This window comes from Saccharomycodes ludwigii, chromosome II (genome assembly GCF_020623625.1).
Source record: "Saccharomycodes ludwigii strain NBRC 1722 chromosome II, whole genome shotgun sequence".
Taxonomy (NCBI): domain Eukaryota; kingdom Fungi; phylum Ascomycota; class Saccharomycetes; order Saccharomycodales; family Saccharomycodaceae; genus Saccharomycodes; species Saccharomycodes ludwigii.
The window spans coordinates 1,607,856-1,626,711 of NC_060201.1; the positions used below are offsets into that span (position 1 = coordinate 1,607,856).

The 18,856-nt window shown below is 29.7% G+C and overlaps 8 protein-coding genes across 8 annotated transcripts; 2 read left to right on the forward strand and 6 right to left on the reverse strand.

Moving 5' to 3' along the window:
- Window positions 1-288: 288 nt before the first annotated feature.
- PRP42 (mRNA splicing protein PRP42) lies at window positions 289-2,091 on the forward strand (the record flags this gene model as incomplete). Its single annotated transcript, XM_046080890.1, has 1 exon — window positions 289-2,091. One exon carries the CDS (start codon window positions 289-291, stop codon window positions 2,089-2,091), a length of 1,803 nt encoding a protein of 600 aa, XP_045936041.1.
- Window positions 2,092-2,135: 44 nt separating this feature from the next.
- YCX1 (Ycx1p) lies at window positions 2,136-4,661 on the reverse strand (the record flags this gene model as incomplete). The annotated part of the gene is made up of 1 exon (XM_046080889.1): window positions 2,136-4,661. One exon carries the CDS (start codon window positions 4,659-4,661, stop codon window positions 2,136-2,138), a length of 2,526 nt encoding a protein of 841 aa, XP_045936042.1.
- Window positions 4,662-5,573: 912 nt separating this feature from the next.
- Window positions 5,574-6,209, reverse strand: FMN1 (riboflavin kinase; the record flags this gene model as incomplete). The annotated part of the gene is made up of 1 exon (XM_046080888.1): window positions 5,574-6,209. The coding sequence occupies one exon, from the start codon at window positions 6,207-6,209 to the stop codon at window positions 5,574-5,576; it is 636 nt and encodes a 211-aa protein (XP_045936043.1).
- A 335-nt stretch (window positions 6,210-6,544) lies between these two features.
- Window positions 6,545-8,128, reverse strand: GLE1 (nucleoporin GLE1; the record flags this gene model as incomplete). The annotated part of the gene is made up of 1 exon (XM_046080887.1): window positions 6,545-8,128. One exon carries the CDS (start codon window positions 8,126-8,128, stop codon window positions 6,545-6,547), a length of 1,584 nt encoding a protein of 527 aa, XP_045936044.1.
- Window positions 8,129-8,631: 503 nt separating this feature from the next.
- On the forward strand, window positions 8,632-9,498 carry MRPL7 (mitochondrial 54S ribosomal protein uL5m; the record flags this gene model as incomplete). Its single annotated transcript, XM_046080886.1, has 1 exon — window positions 8,632-9,498. One exon carries the CDS (start codon window positions 8,632-8,634, stop codon window positions 9,496-9,498), a length of 867 nt encoding a protein of 288 aa, XP_045936045.1.
- A 450-nt stretch (window positions 9,499-9,948) lies between these two features.
- On the reverse strand, window positions 9,949-12,930 carry SEC26 (coatomer subunit beta; the record flags this gene model as incomplete). The annotated part of the gene is made up of 1 exon (XM_046080885.1): window positions 9,949-12,930. One exon carries the CDS (start codon window positions 12,928-12,930, stop codon window positions 9,949-9,951), a length of 2,982 nt encoding a protein of 993 aa, XP_045936046.1.
- Window positions 12,931-13,536: 606 nt separating this feature from the next.
- Window positions 13,537-16,467, reverse strand: SCDLUD_001932 (uncharacterized protein; the record flags this gene model as incomplete). Its single annotated transcript, XM_046080884.1, has 1 exon — window positions 13,537-16,467. The coding sequence occupies one exon, from the start codon at window positions 16,465-16,467 to the stop codon at window positions 13,537-13,539; it is 2,931 nt and encodes a 976-aa protein (XP_045936047.1).
- A 416-nt stretch (window positions 16,468-16,883) lies between these two features.
- On the reverse strand, window positions 16,884-18,752 carry SNU56 (Snu56p; the record flags this gene model as incomplete). Its single annotated transcript, XM_046080883.1, has 1 exon — window positions 16,884-18,752. The coding sequence occupies one exon, from the start codon at window positions 18,750-18,752 to the stop codon at window positions 16,884-16,886; it is 1,869 nt and encodes a 622-aa protein (XP_045936048.1).
- Between the last annotated feature and the right edge of the window lie 104 nt (window positions 18,753-18,856).

The following is an 18,856-nucleotide window of genomic DNA, read 5'->3' on the forward strand; positions in this document are numbered from 1 at the left end:
TATTTATTTATTTATTAAAAAAAAATGTAGTTTATATACCGAATGCTACATTTTCATATTAACGGCTAACCAAATATACGGACTTTCAAGTTACGATGAAAAAAATTATTTACATTTCTTTTTCTTTAACCCAAACAACAATTCTTTCCAACTTATTTTACTGCTTTAAATTTAAATATATTTGCAAAGAACTTTTACCTTATTTCTTCAAGGATTGACAGCCACATATAAATTTATACATAGAAATAATAAAATAAGATAAAAAATAAAATTTTTTTTGCATAGGGTATGAATACTAATAGTAACAATGCTAATGCTGTTAACAGCTTACAGAATGATACTCTATATTCCAAACTTGTCAATAACTTAATTAGTAACCCATTACGTTTGGTCACTTGGGAAAAATTAATAAACCATTTAATAGATAACTATGCAACTCCATTGAATAAATCGCTACCAAAAGAGATACACGGTCTAATAAAATCCACTTATGACCAAATATTAATACAATTCCCTTATTTGGAAAATTATTATATTGATTATGCAATGTTTGAATTCAAATTGGGAAATATATCAGAAACTCAAAAAATATTCGAAAAGGGCTTAAAAATAACCAATAATAGGTCGCTACTTTTATGGATAGAATTTTTAAAATTTTTGAATAAAGTTTCCAGCAACAAAAAAAAAGTAACCAAATATTATGAACTAGCTGACACATGTATTGGTTTGCATTACTATAGTGGTCCATTTTGGGAATTATATTTAAATTTTATCAGGGAGAATTATGGCTGCAACAATAATGGAAACATTCAGTATCTGAAACTTTTAAGAAAAATTTTAGAAATTCCTCAATATGATTTTGCCAAATTTTATTCAATGTGGCTTGATGAAATTGACAAAATAAATGACCTGTCCGAATTGTTCAAGTTTGCGCCAAAAGAGGAATGGTCTACTAAATTTGAAATTGATTTGCAGAGCCATTCTCAAAAAAAGTTATTAAATTCTATTAGAAAAGGTCCTATATTATTTGATTTAAAGCAAAAATTAAAAAAAATTTTCCAAGAATTATATATCTGTGTTGAGTTTAAAGTTATGGAAATTTATCAATTGTTTGAATTGCCACTAAGTGCAAACCATCTTACACCAGCTTATTATTACACTTCGATCGAGTCAATAAACTCGAAAAAAAACCTGGATGTTTGGCTAAAATATATACAGTATTGCATTGATTTAAGTTCCTTTCCTGAAGACTATTCCCTAGTCATGTTGAATTTCCAAAGATGTTTGATGACCAATCTATGCCATCTAGACGTTATATGGTTGAAATACAGCCAATGGCTAATTAAAGAATGCAACGATTATTTTGGCGCTTTAGACGTGTTGTGGCAAAGTTTACGGTTTATAAGAAAAAATAACGATAAAATTGTAATAAAAATGTCGGATATAATGATTATACTAAATACTACTAATGAGGGTACAGAACTAAGGAAGCTATGGTCAGATTACGTTTCCATTGATGCCTGTGAATTATCGACTTTTATAAAATACTTTGAATATATGAACTTTCTTAATAATACAAAAGAGAATAACCAACCCCAACATAAAATGGATACAACTCGATTGATTATAGATAGAATAATACAACGTAAAGAGATTGCACTGTTGGATTATGTTTCTAAAAATTGTCAAAACAATTACTTCAAGGTTATATTACAAAAACAAGGAGAAAAAAACATGGATAAATTAATAAATCACGAAAAGTTTTGGTATTTTTACTGTGAATATATATGGTTAATGGATCCTCAATTAAGGAACTTTGAACAAAAAAGAAGTTTCATTCTAAATAATATAATACCCCAGTCACTTGAAATGTTCATAAAGTCATACACTCATTACAAAAATGTTAAACTAGAGGGGAGGGATAATAATGCAAAGAGAAAAAATGCCAAATCGAAAAAATTGAAAAAATATTTGGATATTAACTTATTAATCCCAATGCTAGAGCAATTCATCATAAATTATTTGATGGAAGATTTGACAACATTCCATAAACTAATAAACAATTGCCTAAAAAAAATTGAAAATGTATAATATTGCAGACGTCAAAAAAAAAAAAAAAAAAAAAAAAGTTTTTTTTAATAAATTATTGTGTAGATATTGATCAGCGTTACGATTATGTAAACAGATATCAACAAAATACCAATCTTGTAGTCTAACTTCCAACCGTTTAATGGAATAAAAAGTAAAAGTATAACAAAGCTTGTAATTATCCCATAAACTGTATAAAGCAATCTAGAATCTACGTTAAAATCAATACACATATCCCAAATGGATTGTTTTTCCCCCCTTGGATGGCTATAATTATTCCAAAAAATCAACAAGCCATCAAAACTAATACCAAAAAGAAAATACAATAAGGGACTACCAAAACATGAACCTATAGCTACATCAACGACACCAATTTTCATAAACGCCAAATTTGAAATTAAATCGCCTGTGGAATTACCCCATGCAAATAGCGTTAAACCCAATACACTTTCGGGTATTTTAGTGGACCATTTAGTGAAAATTTTAATAATTAACTGAACAACATTGGATATTATACATAAGCAGATAACAAACCCTAAAATGGAAACATTAGTTATACACTTATCGTAAATTTGAGGGAATTTAATAACTGTAATATAATATAAAACCAGGATTAGAAGTAAACACCCTAAAGCTAAAAGTCCAAAAAAGACAAAATTCGCGTTAGTATCATCGTGCCAATCCAATAATAATAATCCCAAAAGTAGCGGAGATCCCCCAATTTGTGCAATGTATATTTTTTTCATCCAAATTCTTTCATGATCATACGTTGGAATAATTATTGAACCCAATATGACAATAGGCATACTGAACAAGAGAATAATAAAACTTTTCAAGTCGATTTTTCTATCAACATTTAAAAAAATGTGTAAAAATGAAGAAACGCTATCTGGAAATATTTTCTTACCATCTAGTTTAAATAATGAATGTGGTAATGATGATGTTGCTGAAAAACATGGTGTCAAGGGGTCACCTATATTACCATCCTGCTCACGTTCTTCTTCATCTAATCTCCCCTTTGGAACTTGTTGATATGATTGTATTTTGTTTGTTGGTAATGTGGATATCCTTATTTCTGGTACATCTTTTTTTTTATTCTGCATAGGAGGAGGTTGAAATAGGTTATCAATACAGCCTGGTTTAGAGCTTTTCGTATGGTTATCATCATCATCAGCATCGGTGCTACTACTTCTATTTCTTTGGGACGTAAATATAAGAGCATCTTCAATGTCACCATCGTGATGATCATCGGTCGTATCAATTCTTGCATTTGATGACAGTTGCTCAGGTATAAAGTTATCACCAGAAGTTGAAGACATTTGATTTTTATGAAAATCAATATGTGACGCTTCCTCATCAATGGGAACCAGGGGTTCCTTTTTGTTATTATCGCCAGAAAAAAGATCACCATGCTCCCAAATTTCCATTATGTCAGCATATGACATCCTTAAATAACCGGGATTATAGTTTTCCCGAATAATTTGTTGAAGTTGTTTTTTAACAAAAGATATTCTTTCTTCAGAAATCGTTGGTGATTGTACATGATTAGTGTTATTAATATTATTATTATTATTGATGTCTTCACTGCTAATATTATGGGAAAAATAATTATGAATCGGAGAGTTTGTTAACAAACTGGAATAACTGTTTGGTTGCCTAAAGGATTCGAGAATGTCATGACTAGTGTTGTTAGCCGTATTCTCAGTGGGTAATGGGGAAAGAAGATGATGGGGTTGTCTTACTGTAGGTAATAGAGGTGATTGAGGATCCAAGTTTTGTTGCTGTTCATCTGCTTCCTGCTCTTCTGCATACGTTAACATGTCATGAATAATGCTTTCATCTCTATTGATCACGTTACCATTCAAAATACATCCTGCTGTTTTGTCACAGGTCCATACAGAATAAATAACAAATAAAGTGTATGAAAAAAACATGATCAGACATTCCACAAATTTTAAATGTCCATCAACCATAAAATAGAGACTACATAGTATAAAGCCAGAAAACAACAGTAGGTCCTTCAAAAAGTCCGGTTTAGAATATGAAATTAGATTATTGTTTTTATTGCTATTATCTGTTGTATGCTCTATATGATGCTCTATGTTATGTGTTACTGTTTCTTGATCATTGGTAGTGGTATTATGAGCAAAGTCTAATTTAATTCCCTGCACAGTGACCATTAGCCCTAATAATATGGTAATGGCGAAAAATATGGCACCCAACAATTCGCCTATGGCCAAAGAAACAAATCCGTTATTAATTGACTTATATGTAGATACAATGTCTGGCATAGCATTACCTAGGGCCAACAATGTTAGGCCGGCTATTTTATCATTAATATTTAAAATCGAGTGGGAAATAGTTTGCAAGTTTAATAACAAATAATCGGAAGTTATTATACCTAAGGCAGTGAAGCATAGGATCAATAATAATAACAATGGTATAAATGAAACATTTGAGAATAAAATTACAGTTGTTATTATAGTTGAATATACAATAATTATTATAATAAATCTTGAAATTATTACCGGATGTTTCCAATCTATTGATTTACCGGAACGGTGATCGTTCATCAAAGATTATTTTTCTTTAATTTGATTTAATTTAAATTCTCTTGTATTTATATTTATTTTTATTTTTATTTTTATTTTTATTCTTTTCGTGTAATATAAATTATATTCTAGTATGCATGTTTACCATTTGGTTTATTTATCCTGTATCTGATTTTGTATTTTTTTGTATAATTGATTATTGTTAAAGTTAGCAATAAAATTTAAGTTGAGAGTTTTTTTTTTATTTTTTATTTTATCTTTTCAAAAAAAAAAAAAAAATTCATTTTAAACCAAAGAAAATTTTAAAGGAGGCGCAATCTCATAAAAGACTTGAATTTTCAATCATTTTTTTTTTTTTTTTTTAAAACTTCAAAAAGTTGAATCAATGTAATCATGACAATTTATTTAATCAAATAACTACAGAGAAGCATTTATATCACTTATTTGTGCAACGATAGTATATACATAAACCAGCTATCAACATCTATATAAGTAAAAGATACCAAAAACAAACGAAAGAATTATTCATCGATTATACAAATAGTTGACAGGATAGCAATTCATACATTCAATATAAAAATCGATTAAGATTATTCAAACAATGATGATTTACATTTGACCAGAAAAAGAAGAGAAGCATGATTATTAAATGAAAGAATATTAATCTTGAGTATAATAAAGAACAATTTATTTTTATTTTATTTTATCTTAATTTCTTGCAAAAGGTGAAATAACAATATTTGTTATTCGTAAAATACAATATTAATCATATTAGCTAGAAGTTTACGAATACACAAAATATTGAAATTAAATAAATTGCCCTAATCGCTTTGTAAATTGTAGATATTTATAAATATAGTTATCAATATTAAAGAGAGAAGGGGGAGAAGACATCTCCCAAAATACTCGAGTAACTTTCCATATAATGCACAGCTATTGTACCATTGTTTTATATTTGGCAAAATAATCGGTACTTAATACTTTCTGAGCAATATCGATATCGATATTGATGTCCTTAATCAAATTTTCCTTTGTAGTATAATTCAATTCTGGTCTAATATACCCCAGTATATTAAATTTAATTAGACAGCCATAAAAGTTTTTGGTAAATTTATGCAACAGATGCAATTCAACAGTTTTCTTTTTAAGATCTCCATAAAATACATTATAACCTATGCTCAATACTACCGGATAAATTTCATGAATTTCAGGAAAAGTTAATTCATTACCATAATTAAATTGAACCATATGGTCATGACTACTATCAGTGTCAGAACCATGATTCTTTCTCTTTATATACTCTGTTGAATTGTTTGATAATGGTGATAATTTACAATAACCAAAGTAAACACCTGGTTTAAACTTATCGGTATTAACTATGCTCGGCAATTTATCAATTGGAACATTTGCAGTAGGAATACCTAATTCGATAGAACCTCTACCAAACCCAGCCTCAATTGGTACATATTCTGTTACTAATGGAAACAAAGGTGGTAATGGACCCTTTGATATATCAATAGGTTGATCAAATTCACGGACTTTAATTATACCTGTAGGAATATGTGACATCTATTTTAAAAGGAGTCAATGTTAATATCTTTTGTCAACAACGTTATCAGTATAAAGTTCTTCTCTATAATAATATACAATTGTTATTTGTATAAAATAGGCAAGTTAATTTAAAGAAGCGAAATTTGTACACGCACAATTATTAATATATATATATATATTTTTAAAAAAAAAAGCCTTTATAAATAATACAAAAATAATTTAATTAATATGCTTTTCTTCTTCTTGTTTCTTTCTTTATTTATACAGTATCAAAATATAAACCATTGATTTGTTTTTTAAAAAAAAAATATATATATATATATACTAATAATAGATAATAGTAATCACATGACTTATTGTACCATTTCTGGGAAACCTTCCAATTTCCCAGTGGTTTCCCATTGTTCCCATAGAATACGTAATCTTGCAGCAGCTGGTAATTTTTTGTCTGCTACTAATGAAGTCAAGCTAGTACTAATTAAACTCATTAATTTTATACCTTGATTACCATAACATTGAATAAATTCGGTACCACAACCATCTATAAAAGAGTTTAAGACTACGAAATGAACATCGGTCAACAACGCTAAGTCATTTATATTGGCAATACGGCTAGCCATTTTCCATGACAAATCTATTGGTAATGGATGTGCTGCTGTTTCTATCATATTAGAGGGCAAAATTAACCTGGTAATAGTAACATATAAACATGCTATCCCACCTAATCTTTCATTGTAACTGGATGAATCTTCCCATTTGACACCATCATTTGAAGAAACCCTTTTCCAGCCCATTCTTAGTCTACCTTCTTCTGTGTCAATAGGACAAGTATATCCGATGACCAAGGGACATTTTTTAATAAACCTTGCTAACAAAAATTGTTTTAATTCTGGGTACCTGAGCAATAAATTTAATGTTAATTTGGCTAATGGTAAAGCAGAAATTTCTGGTTTGACAGCAACTTCAGTTTCTGCTTGTGATACAATTGCTTTGGCTATAAAATTTAAAATCCATTTAAATCCCAACTCATTGTTTTTAGTTTGATCCACTAATTCAAAAATGTGATTAGTAACACTATTTAGCTGTTGTATACTATTAGTCAATTGACCAAATTTAGGATTAATTTTACGCTTGTGTTTAGATAATATTGTTTTCAAGTTTTTATCTTTGCTAACCTTTATCACAATATCTTCTTTGATTGAAGTGATCAGTTTTTTATATTTAATGAAAACAGTTTCAATATGATTTTTATTATACACGCCCTTAGTAGCATTTCTTTTTTTCAATAACTCTTGTTCCTTTAAATGTTTGGCCTCTTCCTCCAATTGTTTCTGTTTCAAAATGTTTGCTTTCTCCTCCAATTTTCTTTTTTCTTCTTGTTCCTTTTTAATTCTTGCTTCGTGTTCTTCTTTTCTCTTTCTTTCTTCCTCTTCTTTTTTCTTTTGTTTTTGCTCTTCCCTCATTTTTTCTTCTTCTTCTTCTTTCCTCTTTTTTTTAAGCAATTGAATATACTGTAAATTTTTAGCAGCAGAGTGTTTTAGCCTGTCAATATTTGATAAAAAATCGGATGAAATAATTTTGTCATTAGGTTCTGTAATATTATACTTGATATTATTATTGATATGTGGGTTATCATTAATGATAAAGCTGTGATCCTTAAGACCTATGAGTTTATTATGAGTATTATTACTAAAGGCTCGAACACGATTATTATCGTATTTATTATGATATTGGATTGAATTGACCACGGGAATTATATTTTCTGATATTTTTAGTTTATTTAGGAAAGAATGTAATTCTTGATCAATTGAATCATCTGGGAGTTGTAGGTGAGTTATATTAGTAGGTACAATTGGATCAATATTCAATTCATCGTTATTAGCATCATCTTCACTCTCTACTGAATCTATTAAATCATTAAATGAAAACCTTAACATTATTTTATTATAGTTATATATATATATGTGTGTGTAAGTATGTGTAATATTATGTTATCTATTATTATTCGGTGAATGCAAATAAATTTTTCGATTATTAAATTTGATTTAAGTTGAGTTGGATTGAGGATTGGCAAACAAGCAAATGTTATTTAGATTTGTTTTTTTTTTTTTTTTTTTTTTCTATCTTAATAAAATTTGTAGCTTTCGTTGGAATTTTCTTTTTTTTTTTTTTTTTTTTTTTTTTTTTTATTGTGCGTGGTCCGGGTATCCATGTTCTTTTTTGTATCGTTTTATACGAAAAGAAACTGACAAAAAATTGAAAAAAAATTGAAAAAAAATTGAAAAAAAATTGAAAAAATTGAAAAAATTGAAAATATTAAAAAAAAAAAAATTTTTTTTCCTTTTCGTTTATTTTCCAATTTATAATGACATTTCAGAGTAACACAGCCAAAGAAAAAAAAACAAACAAACATATACTTGCCAAATATCACCGACAGATAATGTTCATACGTTCATTTTCCACTTGTTCCAAGTTTTCCAAAGCAGCATGCTCCATAGTCCAACCGGTTCACCATAAAGTCAAGATTAATAAATTAAAGTTGACTCCCCGTTTTCCTGAGTTAAAATATGAAAAAAATGATATCAGATCTCCACGTTTTAAACCAACAGTAACCCATCAAGATCGTGTTAAAGAACATTACTACAATACCCTTCAGTCGGATTTGCTATTAATAAACTATAAACACAACACTTCTATAGTAAAAGGTTCGAAAATTCGTAAATGGGATGGATCTTCCCCATATCACATCAATAGACCCCCCGCTAGACCTGCTGGCCTAACCAATGAAACCCCAGACATAAAACCTATCAGTCCACACAATATTCCAGAAATTACCGGTATAGTCATCAATTGTTATGTTAGTGACTCTAAAGAAAATCAATTGTTACCTATCGCTGCCAAGTTACAATTGCAGCAAATAACTGGAGTTAAACCGGAAACTCTATACGCTAAGACCGATGTTCCATCATGGGGTGTTAGACGTGGTAATCCAATGGGCGCCAAAGTCATTTTGAAAGGGCGTCCATTATCTCAATTTATCTCTACTTTGACTGAAATTGTTTTACCAAGAATTAGAGAATATAAAGGTATTAGAGAAACTAGCGGTGATAAAAATGGTAACATTGCATTTGGATTAACACCTGAGGATGTTAAATATTTCCCTGAAATTGATGCAAATCATGATTTATGGCCAAAAACTTTTGGTATGCATATAACCATGCAAACTAGCGCTCAAACTGATGAACATGCAAAAACTCTAATCAGTGGCCTTGGATTTCCATTTACTAATACTAAACGAGCACTATAATTGATTATTATTATTATTTTTTTTTCCCCTCTTTAAAGACATGTATATAATCTATCCTTATTATTAAACTATTTTTGTGCTTTATTATTTAGTAAAATATAGTTGCATTGTTTTACATATATATATTTTTTTAAATTTGAGCAATGTCTACAAGGGATAGTTACACCCTATTCCAACTCTCTTGAAAAAAAAAAAAAAAAAAAAAAATTTGATAACAAGGTTGTAGTGATAAAAGACAGAACAAATAATAAACAAAAATAATTAATATATAACGAATCAGTAGTTTTAATAATAATAATAGTAGTAATAATAATAAACACAAATGATAGCATATACAGAAAATGGAGAGATATCCAATTATTCAATTAAATATCTAATCTAGAAAATAATAGAAATATGAAATGAATTGAAAAAAAAAAAATTTTCTTTTTTTTTCTTTTTTTTTTTTTTTCAAATATGATCCAGTTTAATTTTTTTGTCTTTTCTAGCAATTGCAGCTACTCTATCACCTAGAGATAGAGCCAAACCTTGTCCCTTAGATCTAATACGTACAGTACCAACAATTTCACCATTTTCGGGTAATTTTTCTAAACACAAATTAGCTAAGGCCTCCTCGCCAAATGATGATTTAGAGTACAAATTACAGCTCAAAAACCTGTTTTCATCCGTGGCATCGGTTTGATCATCTAAAGAGGAACTGGAAGTAGTGGTTAAAATTCCCATATTAGTACCATCAACTAGCATGTCTAAATAATTTTGTAAAGTAGGTAAATTACTTTTGACATTAATTTTATTTTCCCATTCAAATTCATTCCACATGACTCTAAACTTATTTTCATCTATTTTGCCAGGTTTGATGTAGTCCATAATATCAATATGAACGTCACTCATAATAACATATTTAGCATCCTCACCATGACCTCCATCGTAAATAATATTCCCGAATATTACACCAGTGTCAGCAGAAGTCACTTTACAAGCAACGCTAATCTTGTGAAATCCATGAGGCACAACATTACTGGAGGGTGGATTATCGATGATTTTCAAATCACCCAATGTAGCAAATTGACAATGCAAGTTCTTCAAAGTATCCCTCGTTTGGTTAACTAATAAAACGTCCAAAACAACATCAAATTGATGGGTTGTAATACAAGCCTCAGCGTACACTGGATCAGAAAACCCGGTTAATTGGACAATCTTATTCAATTTAGAAACGGTAGAAACAGCTTTCTTTTTATAACCCTTTGTAGCCAAAATCAAATCTTCTTCAATTGTATCCACCGGCGTATTATGAATAGAATCTGAAAATTGTCTAAAAATGATTTGTTTATCAACTTCAAATTCTGAAGTTTTTGCCTTCCTCAATTCAATATTTTTGACGCCAGAAACATTTCCGCTTCTTAATTTTTGCCTCTTGCCCAACCCTCTCTTGGTTTTCAATTGTGATTGGAAAGAGGATAGGGTAGCTTCCAAAAAGGCCATTTGTAAGACTTGTTTATCTTCAGCAGATTCTTGTTCAACCAAAATCGAAATAGCTTGTGTCAATTTCTCCTTGGAATCTTCGTCAATATTAGCTTCGATGTAGTCGCTGACCCTTAAAATATGAATCAACATCAAAGCACCCTCAGCCCTCATACCATGCAAAATCTTAATGTTACCACTACATTTTGAAAACTGTAAGACTAATTTAACAAGGGTGGAGGCTAAAACAGCAGCAGTATAAAATTCACCTTTTAATACAAAACGGCGTAATGGAGGCCTTTCATTTTCCAAATCAGCATTTAGATCAGCGGTCTTCGATGTTCTTTTAGCAGTAATCGCTGATTCTGTAGCATACGTACCATCTGGCAAAATAACCGGTCCAGATGATGAGGCAGCAATGGTAGCGTTTTCTTCTTCTTCCTTTTTGGCATTTTCTTCTCTTTCATCTTCTTTTGGATTATTAACCAATGGTAGCGGACCCAAACTATTACGGATATGTTTCCATGAGTTTTGCACATCTTGTTCAGTACAAGAATATTCACCTAAAACCCACAAGGCACCACGGTAGGCTTTGGCAGATTTAATATTTAATAAACTTTGTATCAAATTATTTAGTACAGTAGATCTTAATTCAGGATATTTTTCAACAACTTTTTTGATAAATGTAATAACATCGCTAGCAGCAGTAGTATTAAAGGCTGGCATAGAATCTAACAATAAAGACACAACATCTGCTGCAACTTCTATGAATTTAGCAGCAATTTTAGTGATATTTTTAATCAACAAAGTCCTATACTCTATTATAGCTTTATTATTACTGTCACTATCTGAGGAACCAGAATCAAATGTCAACTGCAACTCTTTCTTCAATAATTTAACAACATCTCCAGAATTCTTAGAAGAAGTCAATTCTAATGAAATATCCAAGGCTTTAGCACGCACATCAATGTCAGAGGTACTCAAAACGGATAAAATATCAGAGGTTAATTCTTCTAAAGAGCCTGGATTTCTTTGGTTAATATCCTCGATTCTTTCCAAAATAATCAATTTCACATTATTATCAGACTCTTTTATAGCTATATCGATCAATTTACGAGCAACAGAGCACAAAGTGGAGGGAACATTGGTTAAAACAGAAATGGCCATGCAACAATCAAAAATAATTTCATTTGAATTGGATGTACTTAAAATATCCTGTAGTAACTCAACATATTGAGGCTTTAAATCAGGTATTTTAGTAGCATCCTTTCTCATAAATTCAACAAAAGCCTCCTGCAACAATGGATCCAAGTTTTCCAAGTTACTAGTGCTATTGCTCAAAAATTCCAAGGCAGATTCACGATCTAAGTCACTTAGGGCAATAAAAGCATTTCTAATACAAATTGGATCAGTCTCAGCAGCTAAAAAGGTATTAATAACTTCAACAGCGTCTGGGAAAAGATGATCACTAACTTTGAAAATGCTATATACAGCCAAAATGGCATACTTCCTAACGTACGCATGTCTGTATTCCAAACATAAACGAACACTTGGTACCATTTGTTCTAACAACTCTGGTTCTTTCAACTTTGTTAAAAACCTTAAAGTGTTCCCTCTAATATATTCATTAGGATGTTGTAAGTCATGTTGAATGGCATTACAAACTAAAATCATTTCTTGTCTTAGATTACCATCTTGATCTAATTTTGGGACAATCTCCCAATAAAAATATAATAGTTTTTTCAAATGTTTATTTTTAGAAGGCATGACAAATCTGATAATATGCATTAGCAGTTCGGGCAACGGATTGCCATCTAACATTTGAACCAAAATTCTTTTCATAATTTCAATTTTGTCATCTTCGGAACCCTTTTCTAAAATTTTTTGGAAATCTGAAACGGTGTATGTAACGCTATTTGGATATGGATCATACACCAAATTATAAGCTGGTTGTTCTGTAGCAGCCATCATTAGTTATTGAGATTTGTATGCTTTTGTATAGATAGATTGTTGATTAGAGTAAAATAAGGTGGTTTATCGCAGAAAAGATATACATAACTGAATAAACTTGTAAAATCAAAAAAAAAGAACATAAAAGTTGAGTAAATTACGAACAAGTTTTTAGAGTAGATTTTTTTAAATATTGTTCATATGCAACTTTTTTTTCTTTAATAAATATTGGTAGATTTTATTCCTGTTTGAACAACAAAACAACAACAACGAGAAAAGAATTTCCGTATAAAAAAAAAAGTTTTCTATTAAAAATAGCTATTTTCTGCAGTTGATTCTAAGACAAAATCAATTTGTTTCTTTTTCCTTTTTTTTGTTTGTTGTTGTTTGAAAAAATAAAAAAGAAAAAAAAATTGTTTGACCCGGACACATCGCTAATGTTAAGCAGTTACACAAACTCTAAGACAACAATGCAAATAAATCATAAATAAGTTTTAATCCAACTTCAGCTTTTCCCTCTCTCACTTCGTTTATAAGCCGGTGCCAGAAATATTCAAGCCATTCGTTAAAACTAAAGTAAATAAATTATTATTAAATGTTACATGTATTATATATAATTATTATCCATCACACTCCCCTTTTATTGTCTGGATTAGCAATACGTAAACCGTTGGAGGAACCATAATATTCGTATGCGGTGGTGTTTGTTATTGTGCTCATCACATCTGAATTATCAACCAACCCATTTCCACTCCCCCTTTTGGTAATTGCAGTGTTACTACGTGTCCTATTTTGAGTATTACCATTATTGGCACCAGAATTACCAACATTTCCATCCTTTATTGTATCATTAACCTCATTTGGAGAATACAGTTTATTAGGTGGTATATATCCTATAGGTGGTATATATGTATTGTCCAAAGTCCCACTTCTCAATCTATTGGCATTTCTTGTGAAATAACTTTTCGTACTATCTACCCTATGAAGATCATTACTAATTTTGGTGCTACTACGAGTTCTTCCAGGGTTTTCTCTCAATGGTGCCATTACATCATCACTATCATAAGCTTCTTCACCTGGTATTTCATTCATGATCAACCTTTCTTCTTCTTCTTCAGTTAATGGCATACCATTATTACCAAAAAAATTATGAAACTCTTTGGTATGATCAGGTCTATTCCCATTAACAAAAAGATTACCATTGATGTCGTGATCACTAACCCCATTATTATTATTATTATTATTATTATTATTATTATTATTGCCGTTGGATAAAGTCCTCATACCCCCGTCACCCATCGAACGAGGTGGGAAAAATAACTCATCTTCCTCACTAGGTGCTTCTAAGGTTAACAATTTTTGTTTAGCTTTACCATGTTTGATACCTATCTGTTTGGAACTTGTTCTTATTCTAACCTTAATATTTCTTTGAGGTAGTTCTAAACTATTTTTAGTTTTCAAAGAAATTGGTAAATCCGGCGGCGGTTGCAAGCAATTTGATGTCGGGTAATATTTTAATCTTAGTTCTTCCACATAACTCGAAACTAATCTAAAATGCGGTATTGTGCTGGTCGATGTTGCTGGTGTTATGTCAGCATTCTCACTGTTGTTGCTCGTGCCCGAGGATTGGCTTTTCAATTCCATAGATAAGCAACTACTTACGCCGATATTTCCATTATTATCAATACTATTACTAACTGATTCCAGACTAGAAGAAGTATTGGTATCTCTTGTAATACTCTTGTTATTGCTTGGGAAGGGTGAAATTGTGTCTCGATTATTGGTAGAAGTATTTGTTATTAAAAAACTACTGGGTCTAGATGATAAGGACGAAATGGGCGTTATAGAATTTCTATTGTTAGATGCTGTTGAAAGAATATTGTTATCAATTGGAGACAAATTGATATTTGATGCATTTTTACCCTCAGGAAAACTACTATTCTCATTAGTTGAGTTTACATCAAGTTCTTCACTATCTGTACTACTTTCTTTGGTATCGCCTTCAGTGTTAACTACTTTGAGGTAGGATTGGCGATTCGAAGTAAAATTCCTTTCAGCAAATTTAGAATCTTGTTCCTCGTCATCGCTAAAACCACTAATAATACCATTTACTACTTTCAAGGGAGTCAATCTATCGTCTATAACATCATACCTGTGATTCTCTAGAATACTCCCACTATACTTAGTATTATTAGAAACACGATCTGATTGGTCATCATGATAATAATATCCATACTCATTATCTGTAGAACCATCAACATAAAAATTTCCACTTCCATTTTGTAATGCAGGAGATATTTCTTTGGAGCTACTTTCACTGTCATTATCATCGTCGTCATGAACGTAGAATTTGGCATTACTGTCGTTGACCACCCTCAATTTACTAGCACTTTTCCTGTTACCAATATTTACCTTTTTTGGAGATAAGAAACGTTGTTCCTCTTCCTTTTGATATATGTTATCGTTTAATTCATTTCTAGTGTCTGTATCAATGTAATTGTGATTTGTAATTTCATTTAATAGGTTGCTGGTTACTGAAAAATCATTTTTAAATGGATTGTTATCGCTAATTGTTTGCGAGTGTTTTGAAAATGAATCACACATGGAATTGGGTCTCTCTGATACTGATGTTGAATTCGTCATATTTTCAGTTACATCGTTGTTTATAGGGTTATCATCCGTTGTCATTTCCCTTGTTTCTTTGTGGCCTTTTAATAAATTTTCTGCAAAATTATTATCTTCAATGTGATTTAATGGTGTAGATAATAAATTAAATTCTTGCAAATCTAGTCGTAAAGGTGAAACTGGCGAATATTCATTTCCAGTATTAGTGATATTGGTTATTCTACCATCATTATTATTGATATTGTTTTTAGGTAAATTACTAGTAGTACCTTTTAATGATACATGGTTTAGGGAGCTACCATTGTCATCGTCAGTAGAAATTATATTATCTAAATGTTCAACAAACATATCGACATCAGTTTTTTTGTTGTTTTTGGTATCATCTCTTGTGTTGGAATCATTGAAACTAGCTTTTTTCTGATCAAAAGTTGGGCTTTTTATATCTTGTTCCTGTTTTTGTTTTTGTTGTTCTTTGTAAATCATATCCAAATTAATCGTTGGTGGAGGTGGTCTTCTTGCCTTTCTTTTGGCGGTGTTATTATTGTAGGTCCTAGTGCTACTGTCATTAGATATATTCCTTGTATTTAAATTACTCTTCTCTTCATTATCAATGTCTGTAACATTAGTGGAGGATGATGAATTAGAAACACTTTTTTTTTCTGTGTTTGAAATATTTGACACAACTTTTTTTTGACTGTGTGAACTGCTTTTATTATTTCGGTGTAGAGTATTGGAACTAATGGTGTGATTTTTCTTTGTGGATGAACTAGAATGTTTTTTATTAGTTGATTTTGCACTGCTGTTTTTATTAAGGTGATTTTCAACACTGGTTTTGTTATTACGTGTATTATTTGTGCCTGTAGAAGAAAGCTTTTTTATCACATTTTCACCTGAATCAAATAGGAAAAAAGATCTTCTCTTTTGTTCACTCATGGATAGCGTGTGTGTATAAAGGTATTTCAGTGTATCTGTATATTTATTTTCTTACTTTCTATTCGATAAAGTGACCTTTGCCCTTTAAAAAGTTATAATTAGAGAGCCTGGGTACTAGTGATAATAATATATATTTTAAATATTTTCCCTATTATTATTATTATTATTATTTTCTTTTTTTTTTTTTTTTCTTTTTCTTTTTCTTTTTCTTTAAAAATAAAGGAAACTTTTTTGTCCACGGGGAAGGGAAATATTATTTATATATCCGAAAGAATGAAACAATCATCATTTTATAATTTATAAAAAAATAAAGTTGTGTACAGATCATCAAAAATAATAAACTGATATAATAACTTGATAGAAAAAACAAAATAGATCTTATTGGTATATATTTTGTTGATATATAGTCTACTTAATCATTTCTTAATTTTGCTTTTTATATCTTCTTTTAGCATATTTAAAGCTTGTTTGCAACTACCCACAACCCCACCAATATTTATAATCTTACAATGTTGTTCTTTTAAATCGTTTATAAATGGTAATTGTAAGTCATTAAACCAATCCAGTGATTGGTGTACATTGATGTAACTTAAAATGACAATATTACAGTTCGTTTTATCACCAATTGGTTTCAAAAGGGTGCTAGTCAATTTATCATTAGGCAAAGAGTATATTGGGCGGGGTAATTTGACAAAAACTTTTACGATTTGATATGGCGATGATGAATTTTCCAAGAATTCCAATTGTCTAATTGATTTATCAATAATTTGCAGACATAATGAAACGATATCCTCGTCTGGTTTTTTGTTGATATTATCAGCGTTATAATTTGTAGATGTATTAGTAGCCTTTGATGAGTTGTATTTTGAGGTAGTTATTTTCGTATTATTATTATTACTATTACTATTAATATCAATATTACTAGTACTATTATTATTATTATTATTATTACTATTATTATTATTATTGTTAGAAATAATCATATTTTTAATTATACTTGTTTTTGTTGGTTTCTTTTCGCTAGTAATATCATTACTTTTTAAACTTATATTAGTAGTAATATATTGATCTTTCTTTTTCGAACTGCTGAGTCCAGAACCACCTGCAATAACACCAATATTATACTTTGAGAGTTTTTCAAAATATTTTAAAAGTTTATTTGATGAATTAGGATTCTTTAAACTATTAACACCTTTTAAAAAGGAGTTTTGACCCATTTTGAATTGCAAAGCATTATTTCTATTCAACTTCATTTGTTCATAAAGATTTTTCTTCAATTTATTTCTGATTAAATCCGTTTTTCCATCAAATTTCCAATGTTTGCTGACTAGCTTGATCATTTTCAACATGAAAAAATTAATACCATGACTAATTATTCTATATCCTATGAATCCCGGATACATACCTGAATTTATAAGTTGTTTTTTTATAATTAGTTTTGCATCAGTCCCTGTATTACTGTTAATATCGATTTGTGGCAATTTAGTGGATTGGTGGACTACCATATGCAAGTTTAAGTTTTCATTAGTTTTCCTAGCTAAAGTATAAAAAAGAAAAATCATAATCATGGCAAAGTCCATGGAATTAAATTCAAACAATTGTATTATAAAACAATCAATATCGTTATTGTGAAGTCTAATGAAATCTATTTTGCAATTCTTAAAGTTCAATGTTTTGTTAGAATTGAATTTATTATATAACAATTTGAATTCTTCCTCAGATTTTATTAAAAAAAAAACATTGCTATTTCTTATTTTTTTAAATTCTTTCTTTTGTTGCTGTTTTGTCTTAGACCTTACCTTTAATGGTTGTTTCTTTTTCTTTAAAGTGGTGAAGGGAGCATTTAATTTAAATTTAATTTGTCTCAAATATAACAATTGTTGAGTTAAGTCTGTAGGTATCTTTGCGGATTTATCAATATTTGTTGATAAAATATTTCTATTATTGCCGGCGTTTTCATTATTTTTTAATTGTCTTATGTGCTTGTATGAATGTTTATTGTTATTAATAAGCTTGTAATTTCTTTTGGAATTGGTTTGATTAGAAGTGAACATCTTGTAATTATTTGAAGATTCACCCATTTTATCACTATAATTTTTCACATTTTTGTCTTTTTTATTACTAGCACTGTCAATAAATCTACTACCTGGGCTAATAATTACGTTTCCAGGATATTGTGGTTTCTGGATTGTAAATTTCTTATTATGTCTACGATTACTATTCTTAGTCTTATTGTTAAAGCTTTTACTATGTTTTGTGAAAGTATGGTTATTCTTAATTTCCATCTTGTTGTTCCTTGTTCCTTTTAAATAACTTATTTGGTGTAGATACTAATGATTTGATTGTCACTTTTATTTTTATGTTTATTTTTTTTTCTATGAAATCTATT